We start from the raw sequence: 18,845 nt of genomic DNA on the forward strand, positions 1-18,845 counted from the left end.
AAATAACAACAAAGTATTTATTTCTTTAGCTATATATCCATTTTCACAATTTGATCAGCTGCTGTTGCTACTTCCTCTTTAGTAACATTTTTGTCCTTTTTCTTTTGAGCAGGCTTACTGACAGGTTTGACTGTTTCTGGTTTAGGTTTTGGGTTGTTTTTGATATCTAAGAACTCCTTATCAATATCTACAACTTTTTGTTTTAACTGAAACAAAAAATAATTAACTCAGAGGTCTGGAGCCTAGGTCTGAGCTTGAGTAAAATGTGAACTACATTTTACAAATCATTTAAAAATAATAAATTTATTCATGGTAACACAACATAAGCTTAACATTATTAATACCTACTATAATATATACATAAAAAGACATATGTTGTATACAGCAACCAACATTTATTCATTGCTTCTATTCTGATTGCCAAAAGTAAGTGTTATTAATATTACAGTGCCTGTTAAGACCAAGCCACACAAACATAAGATTGTTGTTAATAATCAGAGGTGTAGCCTCTGCAGTGCTGCAGTGCAGAAGGTGCAAAAAAGGGGGGTCATGCTTTGGGGGCCTCGTTGACGAGGCTCAAGTCTTGAATTATCAGAGAGGCACCCCAGCACATCTATTAAATATATTTTTATGGAGCCAGGGGTGATCACCAGAACACCGCTTGCACCTGGGTGCTTAATGTGCTCAAGACAAGGCAATTGGAAATAAATTTTGGTCATTAATACCATTACATTGATTATATCATATATTTATTCATCCCTTGTGTTTACCGAAACAAAATATGAACTTTTTATGAATACTACTACTGTACAAAGAAACAATTAGTAATTTAACGTGTTTTATGTAAAACTAGTAAACTTCAAAAACTATAATATTCAATAAATCGAATAAATTATAAAAAAATAACTCACGTTTTTTAAGCCTAGGTTAACTGCCTTAGCTTTTGTTTTTTTCAAACTTTTAGCACCAGCTACTTTAAAAACGTTGCCTTTAATACCTTTTTTCTTATCCTTACCCATATTTTGTTAGTTTACACGTTTGTATTAATTGTGTTTACAAAAACAAACGTAAGAAACGCCAGAGCTTGGAAATAATTCAATTCAATTCTTAGTTTAATGGCTTTTTGGAAATAAAATAGCAATAATGTTCTATCTTGACATTTGACAATGAGAATGAGACTATATAAAGAAATAAGTGACATTTGTCATTTATGAAGTTATTTTGACATTTGGAAATTCATATTTTACACTTGGCATTTTTGGCAGATGTAATAATTTATTATCACACGAACGATTTATTTATAGCATTTTTAAAATTCCCACGATTTTATTTGAAATATTGAATTACTTTTTAAAATCAAAATTGATGTACATAATTATATTATAGTATTCTATAAAGAGGGAAATGGTATATACAATTAAATTAATTAAGTAAAACTAATCAAGATATAACCACACAATAATAATAATTAACATTTTTGTTATTGTAAATGCATCCAAAAATTAGTTGTTTTTCGGCTATATTCGTTCCGAAACCTAAAATTTTTTTATTTTTGTTGTTATTATTTATAAACAGTTAATAAATATTGCAGTAAAAATTGTATACTTCTATTAAAAATATAATTACTATAAAATATTATATTCGCTTGCAATTTACAAAGGAGATTTGATGAAGGATCTCTTGTCATCAAATGACAAATGGAAATGTAACAGATTGGGTAAAAGAAAGAGTGCATTTTCAAGTAGTTATTAATTAGATTCAAAAGACATTAATTAAAAAAATATATCATACAAATTATTAATTAACTTGTACTGTAATATTGTTGTTAAGTAAAATAATCTTACATATTTCGTAAATTATATAAAAACAAACACCAGATTTGCAAAAACAATATATATTATTTATTTCTATCCGGTATAATAAACGCCGCCAAAATTAGTTACTACTCTAAATACAACGGGAATATTTCCACCATGGCTAAGGTATGTATAATAGTAAACAAGATACATATTAATAGGTTAAATCTAGTTTATTTGCATACTCGTTGTTCGTGATATTGTTAAAGTATTAATTTTCTTGGCCCCTATTGACCGGTTTTCGTATTCTTAGTCTAACGATTCTGACGATTATTTGTCTTCGATACTTCGTTAAAATGGGTGATATTATTGAAGAAAAGGTTAGTTTTTTTAATAAATAACAGCTTCATTGCTTACAATTTTTGTTATAGATTGAGAGAAAAGATCTGCTATTTATACAAAAAAAAGTCTAAAAATTGTACATACATTCCAATGATTAATATGACTAATTCATAACTTAACAAAAATCCAAAAATCCTATAATAAAACATTCCAGAAAATTATGATTAATATTCTTGTTTCAGCCAGTATTATATTCGTATTGGCGAAGCTCCTGTTCGTGGCGGGTTAGGATTGCCTTGAACCTAAAAGAAATACCATATGATATAAAAGCTGTTAGTTTGATCAAGGGGGGTGGAGAACAACACTGTAATGAATACCGGGAGGTGAACCCTATGGAACAAGTACCGTCACTAGTTATAGGTAATATATTATCTTAACTATATTAAGTGATAAACATTTGAAATTATTACCATCAATAATATTTATTACTGTAATTTAACATTCATTGTTGGTAAACCTAAATTACCGTACAATTTAAAGTTTTATGATTTGTTATCTCGTTTGAAATATAAATTCTTATTTTCCCTTTCTAGTTATAAATATGAATTCTTGTAATTTGTATTTGTATCTTAAATTGTAATATTTTCGTATTTTAGATGGACACACATTTGTAGAATCACTTAGTATAATGCATTATTTAGAAGAAACAAGACCTCAAAGAGCTCTAATGCCTCAAGATTGTTATAAGCGTGCAAAGGTTCGAGAGATTTGTGAGGTAATTGAAGGATTTTAATACCAATATTTGTTTATTTATATTTGTTTATTTATGTTATAAAATGACCTTCTAATTGTGTAAGTAAATATAATTCAACAATCAGCTATATTCTATGAGAAGATCAGAAAACTTGGGTACTGACAAAGTAGATTTAGAATATATAGAAAAAAATATTTTTAAAATATTGTAAGCTAAAAGAAGATGAATGAAAGTATACTTGCAAGGTGTTGTGTAAAACAAGTTCGTTATTCTGGTAGTCATTCTCACAATACAAGACAATCCATAATTATTTTTCTAAATCGCTAATTTAAAATGTATGTGTTCAATTTTCATTTTTTTAATTTCCAGGTCATATCATCTGGCATCCAGCCTCTCCAAAATTTAATTGTTCTAATATATGTGGGTGAAGATAAGAAAAAGGAATGGGCCCAACATTGGATTATGCGTGGTTTTAGAGCAGTGGAGAAGCTTTTATCATCCTGTGCAGGAAAATATTGTGTTGGTGATGAAATAACTCTAGCTGACTGCTGCCTTGTGCCTCAAGTGTTCAATGCAAGAAGGTTGGTCATATTTCCATATAATATATTATGAATCATTATTATTTATTTTCATAGATTTGAATCAATCTTGAAGTAATAATAACATTATATTTTTCTAGATGACCTCTAAGCATTTTATTTTCAAGATATTTTTTTTAATTTGTTGTCATTTAATATGTACTGAGTAAATTTTCAATAATGCTTTCTTTGGGCAAATGACGTCCTGGTCACCAATTCATTACCATTACAACTTAAGAAATATTACATTAATCGGTTGAATGTAATTAAATTATATGTATTTTTTTTATGATTATCAATTCCAGATTCCATGTAGATCTTCGCCCATTCCCAATAATACTTCGCATTGATCGTGAGTTAGAGAATCATCCGGCATTTCGCGCTGCACACCCCTCCGCGCAGCCTGACTGTCCACCAGAGGTAGCCAAATGAACCAACGCCAGTGACCAAAACTACTTCTTAGAGTGGACTCCCATACACCTATAACCGTATTGTAAACCATAATAGTTAGCTATAGTTTTACATAGGTTTCTTCACAATCATTCATCATATATTACCTTTTATTTTTGGTAATGTTTTTTCTAGAAAAATATTGTATAGATGCTTAATTATATACAGTTCAGCTCAAATTGCCTATTTGCCAAAATAATATTACCATTTAACAGAACTAAACTTAACAATAGTCTTTTAGTCAAATAAGTTGATATTAAATTAAATAGTTAGTGTCTTTTTACAATAAATTGGTTTATCAACATGAAAATTCAGTCATCTTTTTAGAAGGAACCAAGGTTCACAGTAGAATAAATATTGGATAAGATGTTAATAGAACAAATGCAATGCTCAGCAATTATTTGCAAAGGAAGACCTGTCCTAAAATATGTATTCTAAATTTATTGGTATACATTTTAATTTCATTTACTCATTTTATGTTGATATTAGAATGAGGTAATAAAAATAATCCAGCTTGCTCACCTACTCTCTCACTTGCATGCATAATAAAAACAATTTATAGTTTTATGACAATTAATAAATTATATTTTTATTTTCTGTTAATATTTTTGATAGATATTTTATTTGTTAAGTGTATTTTGCTTAGCATATTTTAATCTAGTCTTAAACTAGTTACTTATACATTTTAAATGGTTTTACAAGGTTTCACCATCACATCCATTATACAAACGGACGACTTATGAAATGTTAGAAATGTAGTAGCTATAAATAATCATAATTTTGTAGAACAAAAGTACCATGGGAATATTGGGTACTAGTAGAGATTGGGTAAAAGAAGCAACTGCATCTATCCAATAAATTTATCACATTATTTGTGTTGATACATTACAATGATTTGATCTATGTCAGTTATCTATAGGTACAAGACACTCATCACCGTCTTAAGTCCAGCAAGTGCTCGGGTGTAAGCAGTGTTCTGGCGACTACCGTAAAAAGATTTTAAGAAACCTTTTGGTCACCTCACCGATAGGCCCAAAAACCTGACCATAATAGGCGAGGCGTCCCCAACTGCCGGTACCCGGTTTTTGTAGCCACTAAATGAAGACAAGCCTGATGACACTACTTCCTATAAATACTTTTTCCTAAATGCATTTTAATAGTTTTATGTTCTGAGATCAATGCCATGGAAGTTTATTTCTCCGTAATTATTAATAACAAGTGCGTAATGGTCATCTGGCAACATTACAAAAAGTTGTATTAAGAACGTAATAATCTTCATAATGCAGGTATATTAAATTTATTGCTAGTGATTTGTACCTTTAGAGTTCTGGGCTATTTTATATGTATAATATATATACATATACAACATAATTCTTTTTTTTAGGCCATGTTTTAAAATTCTTATTATGTATATAATTTGAACATTCCAAATATAAAATATGTCTAATATTGTAATTATTTTAACTAGATGTTATTTATAATATTTGCTACACTTATGTATTTAATGATTATTGTAGTAATTGCTATGTGATTTGTCTTTATTTGTTTTTTATGTGCCATTCCAAAAGGATTCAATGCCTGAACTAGATATTCGTAAAATAATGTATTATTGTTTTTTATCATTATATACAACTTTTATTGTTTTCCGTTTTAATAAAAAATAAAACAAATTATCTATTCGTTTTCTTGAGATTCATCTCATTTTTGGTTTTCATATTTGAACAAAAAATCATCTTATTACAATTTATTAAAATTACAGATGCTGCCATTTATTTAACTTATTTGGGGTAAAATAACTAAATTGAAGTTTTCAATTACTTCATTACATACATACTTCAGTACATGACTTAATTAGCGAAATTCTTCGAATTTCGATAACAGAATAAAAATATCTTATATTTTGTTATGATAAATGTTAGTTAAATATTCATACAAATGCAACATAGGCATATACATATATAAACAAAGATAAGTAATTGAAAATATAATAATAAACATAGAAATAGATATTTTTGAAAATGACGACATGAACGGTCTTGACATTGATCACACGTAGTGTTAACATGATTTGTAAATCGCATTTATCAGAAGAATGTTAAAGCTCGTACCGCTTGTTGCGAGCTCATACGACTTAATTAGTTGTCCTAATTAAGAAAATACACTACATTTGTAGCATAGAGTATTCTGCTTGATTCATGGGCACTGAATTAAGCAGAATATAATTATTCACTGAATAGGTATAGAATTTTCCGTAAATCACTTTCATTAAAAAAAAAAATTATGTTTAAAATAAATAGTAAACAATGAAAGGAAATATCTTGGCACTGCTAATTTTTTTCGAAACTTTCGAATTTAAATCGTGCTATGGCGCAATTAGGCAATATTTTGTATTTCTTAAAGTAACCTGCAAGTTTTATTTTGTAACGCCTTGCATCTTGCTTTCCTGCAATCGGCGAGAGACATTGAGAGTAATTTCGTGAAAAGGGACGGAAGTGTGTATTAGGACGCCGAGGAAGGTTCTATTTGGTTTGGCCAATAATCGTGCGGTGCTAGAGTAGGCCGTCAGATGATAGCCACCGAATTTCTGAGAGGATATAATGTTAACATTGCTTATTACCAAGGTGAGATATTAGACAAGACACATTATAATATGCGACTACTATAAGACTTGTTTCCAGTTATTTTTATTTATAAGCATATTGTTTAAATTCAAGTTGAATATATTATTTATTTATTTATTTTCAAGTATTTTCAATAAGTCAATAAAATAAATAATAATGATCATTAGTGGTAATATTTACTATTGTAGGCAACACTCGTCTGGCATCTGTCAGATGTATCGAACGCCGCTTTCATCCGTCGCCGACAAACCGATAATACCAGCGCCCAGCGCAGTATGAAAGTGTACTGAGTATTGTTGTATTTGCGTCGGGGTCGGTACCCTTCTAGTTCTGTGGTAAAATAAAAATGATTACAGTGTTATGTTTAGTGATTAAATAACAATGTAAGTTGAAAACAATTCTTAGTGCTGTGCTGTGAAAGTTGTACCCAGTTGTGTATTGTTGCTGATTTAAAATGACCGAGAAAAATAAATCCGAAAAGATGACTAATACGTCGAAACCTGTTCCCATGAAACTTTTTGCCGCCTGGGAAGTGGATAGGACACCATCCAACTGCATCCCAAGGTAATTAAGAATCTTATCAATATTTATATGTTTTAGTTCTGATACGATTAAGTTATGATTTTGGCGTGATTTTACTACGCTGTTCCTGTGTGCCCAAGCATTGAACATTGTCTGCATCAATTATGTGCACGATTGCGAGTAATATTTTTAAAACGATTTATAAACATTTCCATTAATAAGATAATAAAAATAAGACTAGTCAATTCATATATGTAGCGTTTAATATTACGATAGACGCGATATTCGTTTCGCCGGCTCATTAATCGCTATCGGTTCTCAATTAATCAGTTGAGGTATTCATTGTTTTAATATTACAAACTGTGAATTCAAGATAATAAGATTAAGATTTGTCAACTGGTAAGTTCTACTATAACAGCTGTAGATGACCTTACCTTGTATAGTTTTTTATTCTGTATAATATAAAGTTTTTATAAAAAGTCCAATTGGATAATGGGTATGTTAGAGTCTGGCAGTAAATAATTTAACTTAAGTTATTATAAAGATAAATAATTTAATATGAAGAAGCAAACCAAATAAATATTTATAGTTTTAAGTCTTATTATCATATGTTGTTAATTGAGTACTCAACAAAATCAATATTAAAATTAGATCATATATTTAAATATGGAATGTTAATTTGTCTAAGCCATAATTATTTATATTATATTTGAATTCTTACAAAATTTCTCCTTCCTTCCTAAGTTCTACTCTAACACATAACAATACATTTTTTATAAATGGTTTCTACTTTTTTTTAAATATTTATTATCAAACAGTTTAAAGCAACATTTTTATATATAAACTCTATGGTTGTTTTTATTCACAGTTATCATAAAACTTTACTTATTGTAAATAACTAATATTTAAATTACAGTGCAAATACCTGTTGTTATATCTTTATTATGCTAATTATCTGTAAATATAATTAACATTATCTATCTTAAAATAAACTATTTCTAATTAGATTACTATAAATTATATATAATATCTTAAAATTCTAGTATTGTAGTTTGAAGATAGATAAGCTATATCAAGTAGGTATGTATAATATATACATTACATCTTAAGGTGTTATTCTGTTGTCATAGTGATGTGTTGGAAATTAATTATTACACTGAATACACCATTTACTACTGTCAACTAATATATTATAAAAAAATGGCTAAATTAAGTCTATATATCAGTCATGTTTTGGCCAGAATTATGAATATTTCTATACAAAAATGTTTTAATCTTTGACTTAGTTTCTTTAGACTTTAACCACCATAAAGCCTATTTCATTTAATTATTTATTTTTAATATGTCTAGACTTCTTTTGGGTTAATTATATGTACACATTATGAATAATTTGGTATTAATTGCTAAATTATAGTGAATATTAGCCATGTAATTGGTGTTAGGATGTAATTGGAACTTAACTGTCATAATTTATTGTAAACTTTTATTTTACTACAGTGTCATGAGTAGGTCAAATTGAATTAGGAAAGAGTTACAAATAACGGGCAAATCTGAAAAAAAAATTGGGCATATAATGCTGGTTTTTAAAAAAAATTAACCATTATTTAATAATTCACTATATTAACTCTTGCTCACAAAGATTTATATATAATTATTTTCAATACAAACTGACACTATTATGAATGACAGAAATAATTTTGGTAATTATCTCACTGTGAGTGCAAACTGACAGCCAATAATTTCAATAATTTTATATTTCACCTCTTTATTCAAAACAATGAATCTCTGTAAAACAAAGTTGTTATGATACAAAAAATGAAATAATAAATTACTAAATAGTATATACATACATACCTACTCAATTTCAACTCCCACTTACTATAACAGTAGAAAATAATTTTAAATAAATATTTTATTAAACTTATTGAGTCTTCAAATCTCAATCAAATCGATCAACAGCATTGTATAACTGCTACAACCTCTTTTATACCATAAATACGCCAACATTAATTTGAAACTAGTTGTCGCCCGCGGCTCCGTTCATATTTTAGGGATTTGTCGTCAGATATTAGCATAAAAAGTAGCCTATATCCTTCCTTGGAATTCAATATTACTTCAAACCAAATTTCATTAAATTCGGTTAAGCTGTTTGGCCGTGAAGGCGTAAGAGACAGACAGAGTTACTTTCGCATTAATAATATTAGTATAGGTGAGAGCAAGCAAATCGTGTTGCTGTTTATATGTTTTTAAATCATAAAAACAACATGTTGCAGTAACATGGAGAAGACGTACTCGTGAGACGTGTACTCGTAATGTCTCCTATTATCATATAAATACATATAATGTCTATTTTATCGATGTTTTTGTCGGATGTAACGCAGACCTATTATAGTCTGGTTCAATACAATATTAGTAAGTGAAATATATATAACAATAAATGATCAATTATATAGCTAATTCATAAATATATATAGTCGGAAAGACTCGACAGTTTCCTTTGTAGTCAGTGGTACATTTAATAGTCATTCAGTGTATCTTTTATTTCTTTTGTATACAATTATCCTATATCGTTAGACCGTTTTGTTTACGAGAAACTTTGAAGTTTTAATTCAAACGAATGTATTGTATAGCAACGATTACAGGACAGAAAAATGTTCGAATTTTGCGCACAACTTTAAAAACGGTGATTAGTTTGATTAACTTCCATTTCTCGTTGAATAGGTACCATATAGTTTATTAGTAGTTGTTTTTAAATTAGGTAGATATAATATTATTGTTTATTTAGATAGACTCGTAAAATTACTTTTAAATCGTCATGTTCCAGTTAAGTATTAAATTAAATGTAATGTCACCTTATCGTCTCCAAGCAACTAAAACCAAAATCATTTTTGCGAGTTAGTTGTGAAACGGAATACTAATATTTTGTTTAGAATATAATTTAAATGTAATAGTCTATACAAATATTATACAGAGATAAAATTTGTTTGTTTGTAATGAGGACGTATATCCGGAATCAATGATCAGATTCTAAAAATATTTTCACTGGTAGAAAGCTATACTATTCCTGTTATATATAGAAACTATATTTATGTCATATCATTTCCTCTTTTAATATACTTCACCCGCGACGAGCCATGGCGACTAGTTAGTATATATAGATGTATATTACTAGTTGTAAATTTGGTCGTCAAGTATTATGCATGTATAATTGTATATGTATATGTATGTCTAAGTCCTTCTTTGAAGTTCAAGCTTGCTTCGTACCAAATTTTATCAAATTCAGTTCAATGATCTGTCCGCGAAATAACAACATACACACATATATATATCACATGTTATTGACCATATTGTATAATATAATTAACAATAAGATTTAGGTCTATAGAGAAGCAAAACAATGGACATTTTTTTGCTTCACATTAATAGCTGTGTTCAAGTCAAACGCGGTATCCGCATAGTTATATTTGTATATATTTGATACAGCACAAACGTATTGTACCTTTGTTACAATGTGAACAGATGAGCGCATGGGAAAACATGACAAAAAGTATATCTTTATGTTAATTTATAACGGAATATTATTGTACATACATTTGTTGTCTTGAAAATGATTATTGTAATAGGTTCTCTAATATGTTGTGTGTTTCTAATATGTGGATTTCGAATTTGTTGATATTGTAACAAGAGAGTTATTTTCGGTTCTTCAGCTTACATTCTTTTTAAATAAATTTTATAAAGATATTTTATAGATAGTTCCTGTCAGAGCCAGTTTGGATAAAGTGTTGTTGTCCAATAGGCAGCTGGCGCTCCGATTCAAGATATCCATAAGCCGTATGTGTGATTTGTATCATCATCACTTATAATAGACTCAATGATTCATAGTGATAGAGCTATATGTAGACTCGTCTGGGTATCCACAAACCAGTTACTCTACCGCCAAACAGCAATACTAAATGTTGCTGTGTTCCGGTTTGAAGGGAGAATTAGCCAGTGTAATTACACCTTAGATCTTGTGGTCGGCGCGTCGTTGACGGCGAGACTAGTGTCTAAGGGTAACACTAACCACGTAAACTTCACATTAATTCGTTTCCTAAAATAAAAATAATATATATAGTTAGTTTTAATAATATGGTCGAGGAGTAAATTTTCTAAAAATAGTTTTTATAATAAACCGATACTGTGATATTCTATATTGTAATCGTTTGCTGAACTATCGATACTACGACATAATAAAATATATTTGTATGTAGACATACTATATTATATCAATGTTACGATAAACATTGATACGTACGTTAATTTTCTACGAGTAATTATTTCGCCTACACCTTGCGAACCTTGTAAAAGTACTCTCCGCAGTTAATGAACTGAATCGTAGCGATAAAACTTAAATTATATGTAAAGGAAAGCGAACGGCACGCACGATTCACTCACACAAACACAGGTTATGCAAATGTAGTAATACCATAGAGATATACATACCTAAGGAATCGCCTTTGGATTTGGGATTGGTATAATTCATAAGAAAGATCGTGAAATTTAATCAAGTATAATTTGGACAATAACATTAAAATATTCTTTATCCTTTATAATAACATGTTACAGGATTTCATTCAAAGTAAAGTCACTCTGTGAGTCTATTACTCACTTATAACAACATCAAAAGTGTGAACAAAAAAATGTTTGCGCGTAAAAATCTGTATCTAACTGAACACAGGTTTAATGTTTGAAATATATTGAAGTAAAAACAATCTTTTAACGTACTTTGGGAATGTCTTATTTTCAAATAGGTAGTAAATTTTTGACAGATTTCCATTGAAGTATTAGAATATATTTCTTAAAAAAACGAGCAGAACGGGTCAAATGAAACCTTGAAAATGAAAGAATACATATATGTGTGTACATACATGACATTATTTTATAGCTCATGAACTGATAAACAAATATTAATGTATTACGTAATTAAATCGCGTTGAATTGAGCAAATAAATAAACGAGCATGTACTAGGTGTAAAAAGTATTTTAGTATTACGAAAAGTTCTAAATAGTAATTTTAATTAATTAATACCTTTCGTATGAAATTACGTATAAATCAAATCAAGAAGTTCCAAATGACGAGCGTATATCTTGTATTTATTTTTATAAACCACTCGTTTCTTATCACTTGTATTGTATGCGCTCGCGCCAAGAGGGTGACCGCAAGGTCGCCTTTGTCTTGGAGGGTGACACACGAGTGCCTGATATTGACTCACCGTGCCTTCTGATAGGCATGTGCTAAATTAAAATGTCAAAATAATTAAAAAAAAAAACCAAACGTTTCCAAGCAAACAAATCTAGAATAATTCGCTGTTTTATTCGTGTTTGCAATTTATCACCTGCTCTGCAGCGAATATCGTGTAGTGAATTATTTTTTATGTTAATTTATTCTGGGAATGCATACGAGTAATTTGGTCGCTTGATTGCAAGTGCTCGTCACACTTAGTCATACTTACATTCAAGAAGTAATAATCATCCTTTACGCTAAATTATGGGGTCTAAGATGTGATATGTCTAGATTTTGCGAAGAGTCGACATTTTCACGAGACATCCAGGTTTATTTTTATATATAAAACAGACTAAGTAAAGTAAACGTCATCAATGATATCATATTGGTACTGGGTTTGGACTTTAGTCTTTCGTTTTTTCGAATATGCGAGGTATATCTCCTAAGAGTCCAAAAAACAATGCGACTATTCACACTCAAACTGAAATAAATGACACTTACATTTTTTGAAGTAAAACCTTCCTTTCCTTTTAACTTTTAGTAATTAACATCGTTATTGTTATTGTTATATTATTTGTTAGATACTCGTAATACAAGTCTGAGAATTCACAATCACAGTACAAGTCTAAAATTATGAATACGCATTCAACCGTTACATAAAACGTGTCTGTTTTTAATTGTACCGTAAATTTTAATCATTTAATAAGAGTAAATTGCAAATATAAATCATGTTAATTTTGCGGTATTTTATTGATGATTGACAGCTGGTTTTAGTTACTGATGAGTCAGTATTAACTTTTTAGTTCGCTTGTGCGTGTTTTAAATCAAAACAAAGGAAAATCGCAATTGGTTCAAAATAAACTCAGTTGCAAATAACAGCCTAGCAGGAAATATTACTGTAAATTACTTAAATAGTATGGTAAAATAAGAATTTCATTTACTTCTCGATCATCGCCACCTACTAGGTCCAATCATAACCATCCGTTCAAAATTAAACAAAAAAAAATCAACGTAGTCCGTCCAACCGCTTAGGATCAGTTACATACACGTACACAACATTTGTATTAAGATCCAAATTTCACCTCACGGTGTTTGATTTATTTTTAATCATCTACTACTAGTAGTAATAATTTCAACTTCCAAGCACTTCACAAAATTTTGTCTTACTGACAAATCAAAGCGGACGAAGAAACAATCACTGCATGATATTTTATTATTATTTACAACTACTAATGTATTAATTATAAATGCGAAAGTATCTGTCTGTCTATTCGTTGCATATCATTGTATAGAATTTGATGAAATTTGGCATGACGGAATCTTGAACTTCAAGGGAGGAACTCAAGGAAGGCTTTTTTGCATAATCCCTGAGGACTAACCCCTAAAATACGAGCGAAGCCGCGTTCGACACCTAGTACTCCTACATATTACATACTCCTAGTTAGAGTTCTGTAGAGCGCATCGAGGTCACGGCTGAATTTTATGAACGGTCGAAAATTTTACAACATTTGCAAGGTCGTACTTGTTTTGATGACAGTGCATTGCCTGGTTGATAAAACGCATTGTTTCAAGAAAACATTATTACGTAATATTAATTTTTATTTCTTGATTAATTTTAATTACTTTTTACTGTTTTGTAGTGATGCCGCTTGTGGATTTATTTTTATTGGTGGATGGTTCTTGAACGTTGTACGGTCTGAAAACATGTCTCGGTCCACGTATTTATTGAATTAAAAAAAAAACACTCTTCAAACGTATAACAAGCTTGACGCGTCTGATTATTTATTTTTATTATGTATGCTTAAAGATCAATCGAAAACGGCTAGACTTATTTAAACTTTAATTTATTGAGTAGGTATTTTATCCAGGTAGTCCCATATTTCCTTTATAAAACCGGAAAAAAATATTTTTAATAAGACCCAATGGATGCTATTTACGGATTTTAGTTTATTCAACAATAACCAACCAATGGATTGCGATCATTTAAACTGTTTTATATTTAAAAATTGTTTTTTGTATTACATATTTTTGTAGTTTGTTATGACGTTTACGTTCCCGTTCTCTTATTGATATTCGCCCATACCTTTTTTCATTATAATATGTCAAATTAATCGACATATAGTATTACTAATCTTTTTCAAAACGAATAATAAATTTTACAACCACAACCACTCTGTGGAACCAGCTTTCGCCGGCGGTTTTTCCGAACCGATACGACTTAGGAACCTTCAAGAAAAGAGCGTACTCTTTCCTGAAAGGCCGGCAACGCACCTGCAAGCCCCCTGGTGTTGCAGATGTCCATGGGCGGTGGTAGTCACTTTCCATCAGATGAGCCTCCTGCTCGTTTGCCACCTATTTTATAAAAAAAAAAAATATTAAAGATTTCTTCGAATAAAAATTACTGCTTATACTTTCCAATCTGGATAGTGCTTTCGTAGAAATTACACGATTAGTTCATTTCACCCAGAGGACAGGAATTGCGATTCAACGAGGTAATGTTGCTAGCATTCTTGCCACCATTCCACGCGGCCATGATTTATACAGTGACTATTTTTGTTTGTGTAGGCATTCATTTAAATATTGCTGTAATAACAGTGCACTTTGCGTTATATCACGGGTAAAACAGCTTTCTTAGCAAAGCTAGTACTCGCTCAAATTTACTGAAAAAGTTGAATTTATAAACAATGTTTGCTTAACTAGTTTTATACTATCAATTAAAAGAAGTAAGGAAATGGCGTTTAAAAATGGCGGGAATTCAGTTCGATAATCGATTGATTGTAAGATGTTTAAAAACAAGTCATAGTGGGAAATAAATTATGTTATAGTATCGTTACCTCGTGTTTTCTAGGAGTGGAGGCTACAAAAGATCATATACTTATAAATGATGTAGATTTAAATATGATTTAAGTAAAGTGAAAAGACTAGACCCGCTAGGAGGTCCCGTTAACAAGTGTATGTCAAATTTGCGGTGATTCGAGGCATATTTTGGTGAGAAGGTAAATTTAAAATTATAAATTTAATTTCAAAAGATTTTTTATAATTTAACAGTGACGTATTTCAATTAAGCTATCAACCACTTTGTGACGATAACAATATATTATCGTGTTAACATTAAAGTGTCAACTCTGTACAGAACCTATTAGCTCTCGACGTAGCCTTCATAATTATTTATCTATTCATTTTACGAAATAGATTTTTTTTTATATAACCCGTTTAAATATTTCCGTTTCTATGATTCACTTAATCTATATTCGATATATTTATTCTGAACATAGAAATTGCCTCTGATCTGTATTCGTGGCCTTCCAAAGTCACGTATTAGATGTGATATCGGATTTGGCGTTTTTCCACGGTGTAGTAAGTTCGAGTCAAGTTGTTGAAAATAAAAACGTCTTATGATAAAATTGGGTCACGTATTATATGTGTCATTTCGGAAATGAAAAAGAGTAATCATGTTACAGTAGTGTTATTTTGTCAGAACCGACTTGCCGTGATACGCTATTTCGATACGTGTGTCGTTTTATTGATATACTTATTGTAGTCAATGTCGCGTATCTTCCTGATATTTTATCATCGTGTTTTGCGTTGACTTTTGAGTTCTCACAGAACGGCTCTACGACAGTGCTAAACTGTAAAAATTGTTTTCGTATCTCGCTCGTAAAATGTTGTAAACCGAATAACCGTAAGAAGATTATCGGAACTCATAGCCGAACACGAGCGTTAAATGTCAGAATGTGATATGCGGTATTGACTTTAATAATTCTAAAATTTATGGGATACACGCATCATAATGTTGTATCAGTGTAAGTCATTTTACGAGTGAGCCACGAAGTGAATTCTTACAGAATCGCACTGCAAGTTTCGGTGATTAATCTAGGTTTAGGAGACCAACATTCGATTTGCAAATATACATCTATACATATAATAAAATTGGAGTGTCTGTTTGTGACATTAAAATAACCGCTTTTTACTAAATGCATATGTATGTATACAAGGTACATATGCCGAAATAACATTTTTTTACAATTTTCGTCTGTCGGTCTGTTTGTTCCGCCTAATCTCTGGTACGGATGGACCTATTTTGACGGAACTTTCACTGACAGATAGCTGATGTAATAAGGAGTTAATTAATCTACGTTTATTTTAGAATTATATATAAAATAATAATAAAGTCACGTTTTTTGTTAAATTCAAACGCGCACGAAGTCGCGGGCCCAGCTAGTATAGAATAAGTAAGCTCAATAATCCACGTATCATATATCACAATGGGCATACCGATCCAGCTCGTATAGACCGGATGTTTTGAACGTAATGACTACATCGTTGTTTATCATATAGTATTGTTCAAACTTCCATCCGGTGCAGCTAACTTTAACCGCCTCTACATAGGCTTTACAGGCCTCTATGAATGGCCTACATACTTCTGGATATTGATTGAAAATATTTTAGGAAATGATAAATTAATTTGTCAACAGAAATTGACAATTAAACGATTATCATGTGACATTTTTGAATCAATGTTTTACAAATGTGCAAAGCGGTTTCGAATGTATACTATCGAGAAGAACCGGAATTATTGTATTGCATTGTCTTTTAAGAATATGTAATTGATGTCTTTTTTAGGGTTCTGTACCAAGGGGTAAAACAGGACCCTATTCTCTACTAACTAAGACTCCGCTGTTCGTCCGTCCGGCCGTCTGTCACCAGGCTGTATACAACGGCCATGATTTATTTGCCGGAACCTTTGTGCGCGAGTCCGACTCGCACTTGTCCGGTTTTTTCTATTTTAGTCATAATTGTTATAGTTTTTGCGTCATCGCCAATATAATCTACATATATATTATTTAGCAGAAAATTTATTCTATTCGTTTTGGGATTAGTGTTAACATAATAATAGAGACGTGCGTATGTTTTTACTAGTACTATTCGTAACCGTGTGTAGTATATGGACTAAGGGAAAGTACTACGTTCGTAGTATCAATTACATGACGTCAAGACTTCTGATTGCCTACCTTTTTGCTGGAACATGTAACCTATCTACGGAACAGCTGAATGGTTTGTGGTGTACGAGTATAAACAGAGGTGATTTACCACCATCCGATTTAGTATTTACATCAGCTTTTACAATAACGCGCCAACAATGAACCTGTAAATCTTAACCACAAATTGAGGTTGAGAACCTGGAACAGAAATTTTATGTAATTTTGTATTTATAATTCATCTCGTGCCCGGCGATGGAGTAAGATACTGTAAGTAACTTACTGAACCAGCGGATGGAAATCAGCATTATGTATCTGTGCGATACATGTGGTGGAATAAGGTCTAATAATCTTCTTAAAATAAGAGGGGGGGGGGGCGTTTGCCTAATAGGGAATCAATTTGTTACTCAACAATAATGTATGTTATATAAAGGTAAATGATACCAGATTTTTTTCGGTCCTGGTACGTAGTTTGAAATTCAATTATGTTAATATTTAAATGTTGATCGGTATTAAATTATTTAATTTATTCGCGGTCCGTAAACAAAAACAAAGATAAAAGTATTATTGACACGATGAAAGTACGACTAATTAAAAATAATTTATATTCATTAATATAGTAATGATCCATAATATTTACCTTTAATGTTTATGTATAAATTTTTTACGTCCTAATGAGTAATTTTAATGTATAAGATGTGTACATGAAAGATAATGTTTTACTATACATACAGATAAAATAATTATTATTATGGATATTAAGATGATTTGTTGTTACCCAGTCGATTATATTAAAATCAATATTACATTTACATTTTAGAAACGTCTAAAGTTACCACGATCTCGATTGTAGGCTCTATAAAAAAATCTTCAAAACACTCCCTAGTTGAATATTACCACCAATTTAATATAATATGTAGGTACATTAATTCTATACAATTAAACCAGACAAATACGCGGGCCGTATTATAGTTCACAAGTGTGTGCACAAACGCAGATTGTGTGAGAAAATAGAGTTTCTATTCCTTCATTCTTATAATCCAATAGGACGGCACATCCGACCGACCGGAAGTAGTTCAGGCGCAGGACCAACTCGTATTTTGACAGTTAAACCCGATAACTTTTTATTGGCCCGACCTGGACTTTGACCCCAGGACCTCGGGATCTGTGACCTTGAAGCCACTAGACAAATGAAGCAGTCAGAGTTTAAATTTATGTATTAACTTAAATTTGAATTGCCTTTATTTATTACCGATTCATAATAAAAATATAATTCAAATTTAGGACTAATAATTAATTATGTTTGCAATAGATAAATAGACAAGGCTGACCTAAATAGAAACAGTGGAAGCACAATCACCCTCGTATATGTAATACGGATCTCAGATATATTAATCATTATCACATCGTTATATAAATTTTTTGTCTGTCTGACTTTTATATAAAAACCGATACTAAAGTAAAAACGACAATAAATTAGTTCATTGACCATACGAAAAGTGGTTCGATCCGTCAGTTCGTTCATTGCTAACGGTATCGA

At 30.5% G+C, this 18,845-nt stretch overlaps 2 protein-coding genes and 1 long non-coding RNA gene across 7 annotated transcripts in view; 2 read left to right on the plus strand and 1 right to left on the minus strand.

Annotated features, from left to right (window-relative positions):
• Positions 1–29: 29 nt before the first annotated feature.
• LOC135193832 (uncharacterized) lies at positions 30–1,117 on the minus strand. Its single transcript, XR_010309458.1, has 2 exons — positions 912–1,117; positions 30–206 (listed from the first exon to the last, which is right to left on the minus strand). It is a non-coding gene; the product is annotated as an uncharacterized LOC135193832 (long non-coding RNA).
• A 697-nt stretch (positions 1,118–1,814) lies between these two features.
• Positions 1,815–5,590, plus strand: LOC113397048 (probable maleylacetoacetate isomerase 2). 3 transcript variants are annotated; one of them, XR_010309457.1, is made up of 6 exons: positions 2,055–2,176; positions 2,381–2,558; positions 2,795–2,913; positions 3,262–3,473; positions 3,776–4,891; positions 4,979–5,590. XR_010309457.1 is itself a non-coding variant. In XM_026635192.2 (5 exons), the coding sequence occupies exons 1-5, from the start codon at positions 1,974–1,976 to the stop codon at positions 3,900–3,902; spliced, it is 645 nt and encodes a 214-aa protein (XP_026490977.1). In that variant the 5' UTR covers positions 1,815–1,973; the 3' UTR covers positions 3,903–5,590. The 3 variants fall into 3 exon arrangements, 2 of the variants coding, with proteins under 2 accessions (XP_026490977.1, XP_026490975.1); XM_026635192.2 differs by lacking the exon at positions 2,055–2,176 and adding an exon at positions 1,815–1,982 and having other exon boundaries at positions 3,776–5,590; XM_026635190.2 differs by having other exon boundaries at positions 3,776–5,590.
• A 1,133-nt stretch (positions 5,591–6,723) lies between these two features.
• The window catches only part of LOC113397073 (phosphofurin acidic cluster sorting protein 1), a 136,455-nt gene continuing 124,333 nt past the window's right edge, over positions 6,724–18,845 (plus strand). For 2 of the 3 annotated variants that reach the window (XM_026635223.2, XM_026635224.2), the window contains exon 1: positions 6,724–7,105. In XM_026635223.2, coding sequence (XP_026491008.2) covers positions 6,996–7,105 — 110 coding nt within the window. In that variant the 5' untranslated portion in view covers positions 6,724–6,995. The remainder of the gene's footprint in view (positions 7,106–18,845) is intronic. The other variant, XM_026635225.2, reaches the window with a different exon arrangement.

This window comes from Vanessa tameamea, chromosome 19, assembly GCF_037043105.1.
Source record: "Vanessa tameamea isolate UH-Manoa-2023 chromosome 19, ilVanTame1 primary haplotype, whole genome shotgun sequence".
Taxonomy (NCBI): domain Eukaryota; kingdom Metazoa; phylum Arthropoda; class Insecta; order Lepidoptera; family Nymphalidae; genus Vanessa; species Vanessa tameamea.

Excerpts from the sequence above, each read along its gene's own strand:
- LOC113397048 (XM_026635190.2), top strand. The coding sequence starts at position 2,153 with ATGGGTGATATTATTGAAGAAAAG. Across the intron at positions 2,559-2,794 it reads AGTACCGTCACTAGTTATAG|ATGGACACACATTTGTAGAA; the intron begins GTAATATATTAT and ends TTCGTATTTTAG. Across the intron at positions 2,914-3,261 it reads AGGTTCGAGAGATTTGTGAG|GTCATATCATCTGGCATCCA; the intron begins GTAATTGAAGGA and ends TTTAATTTCCAG.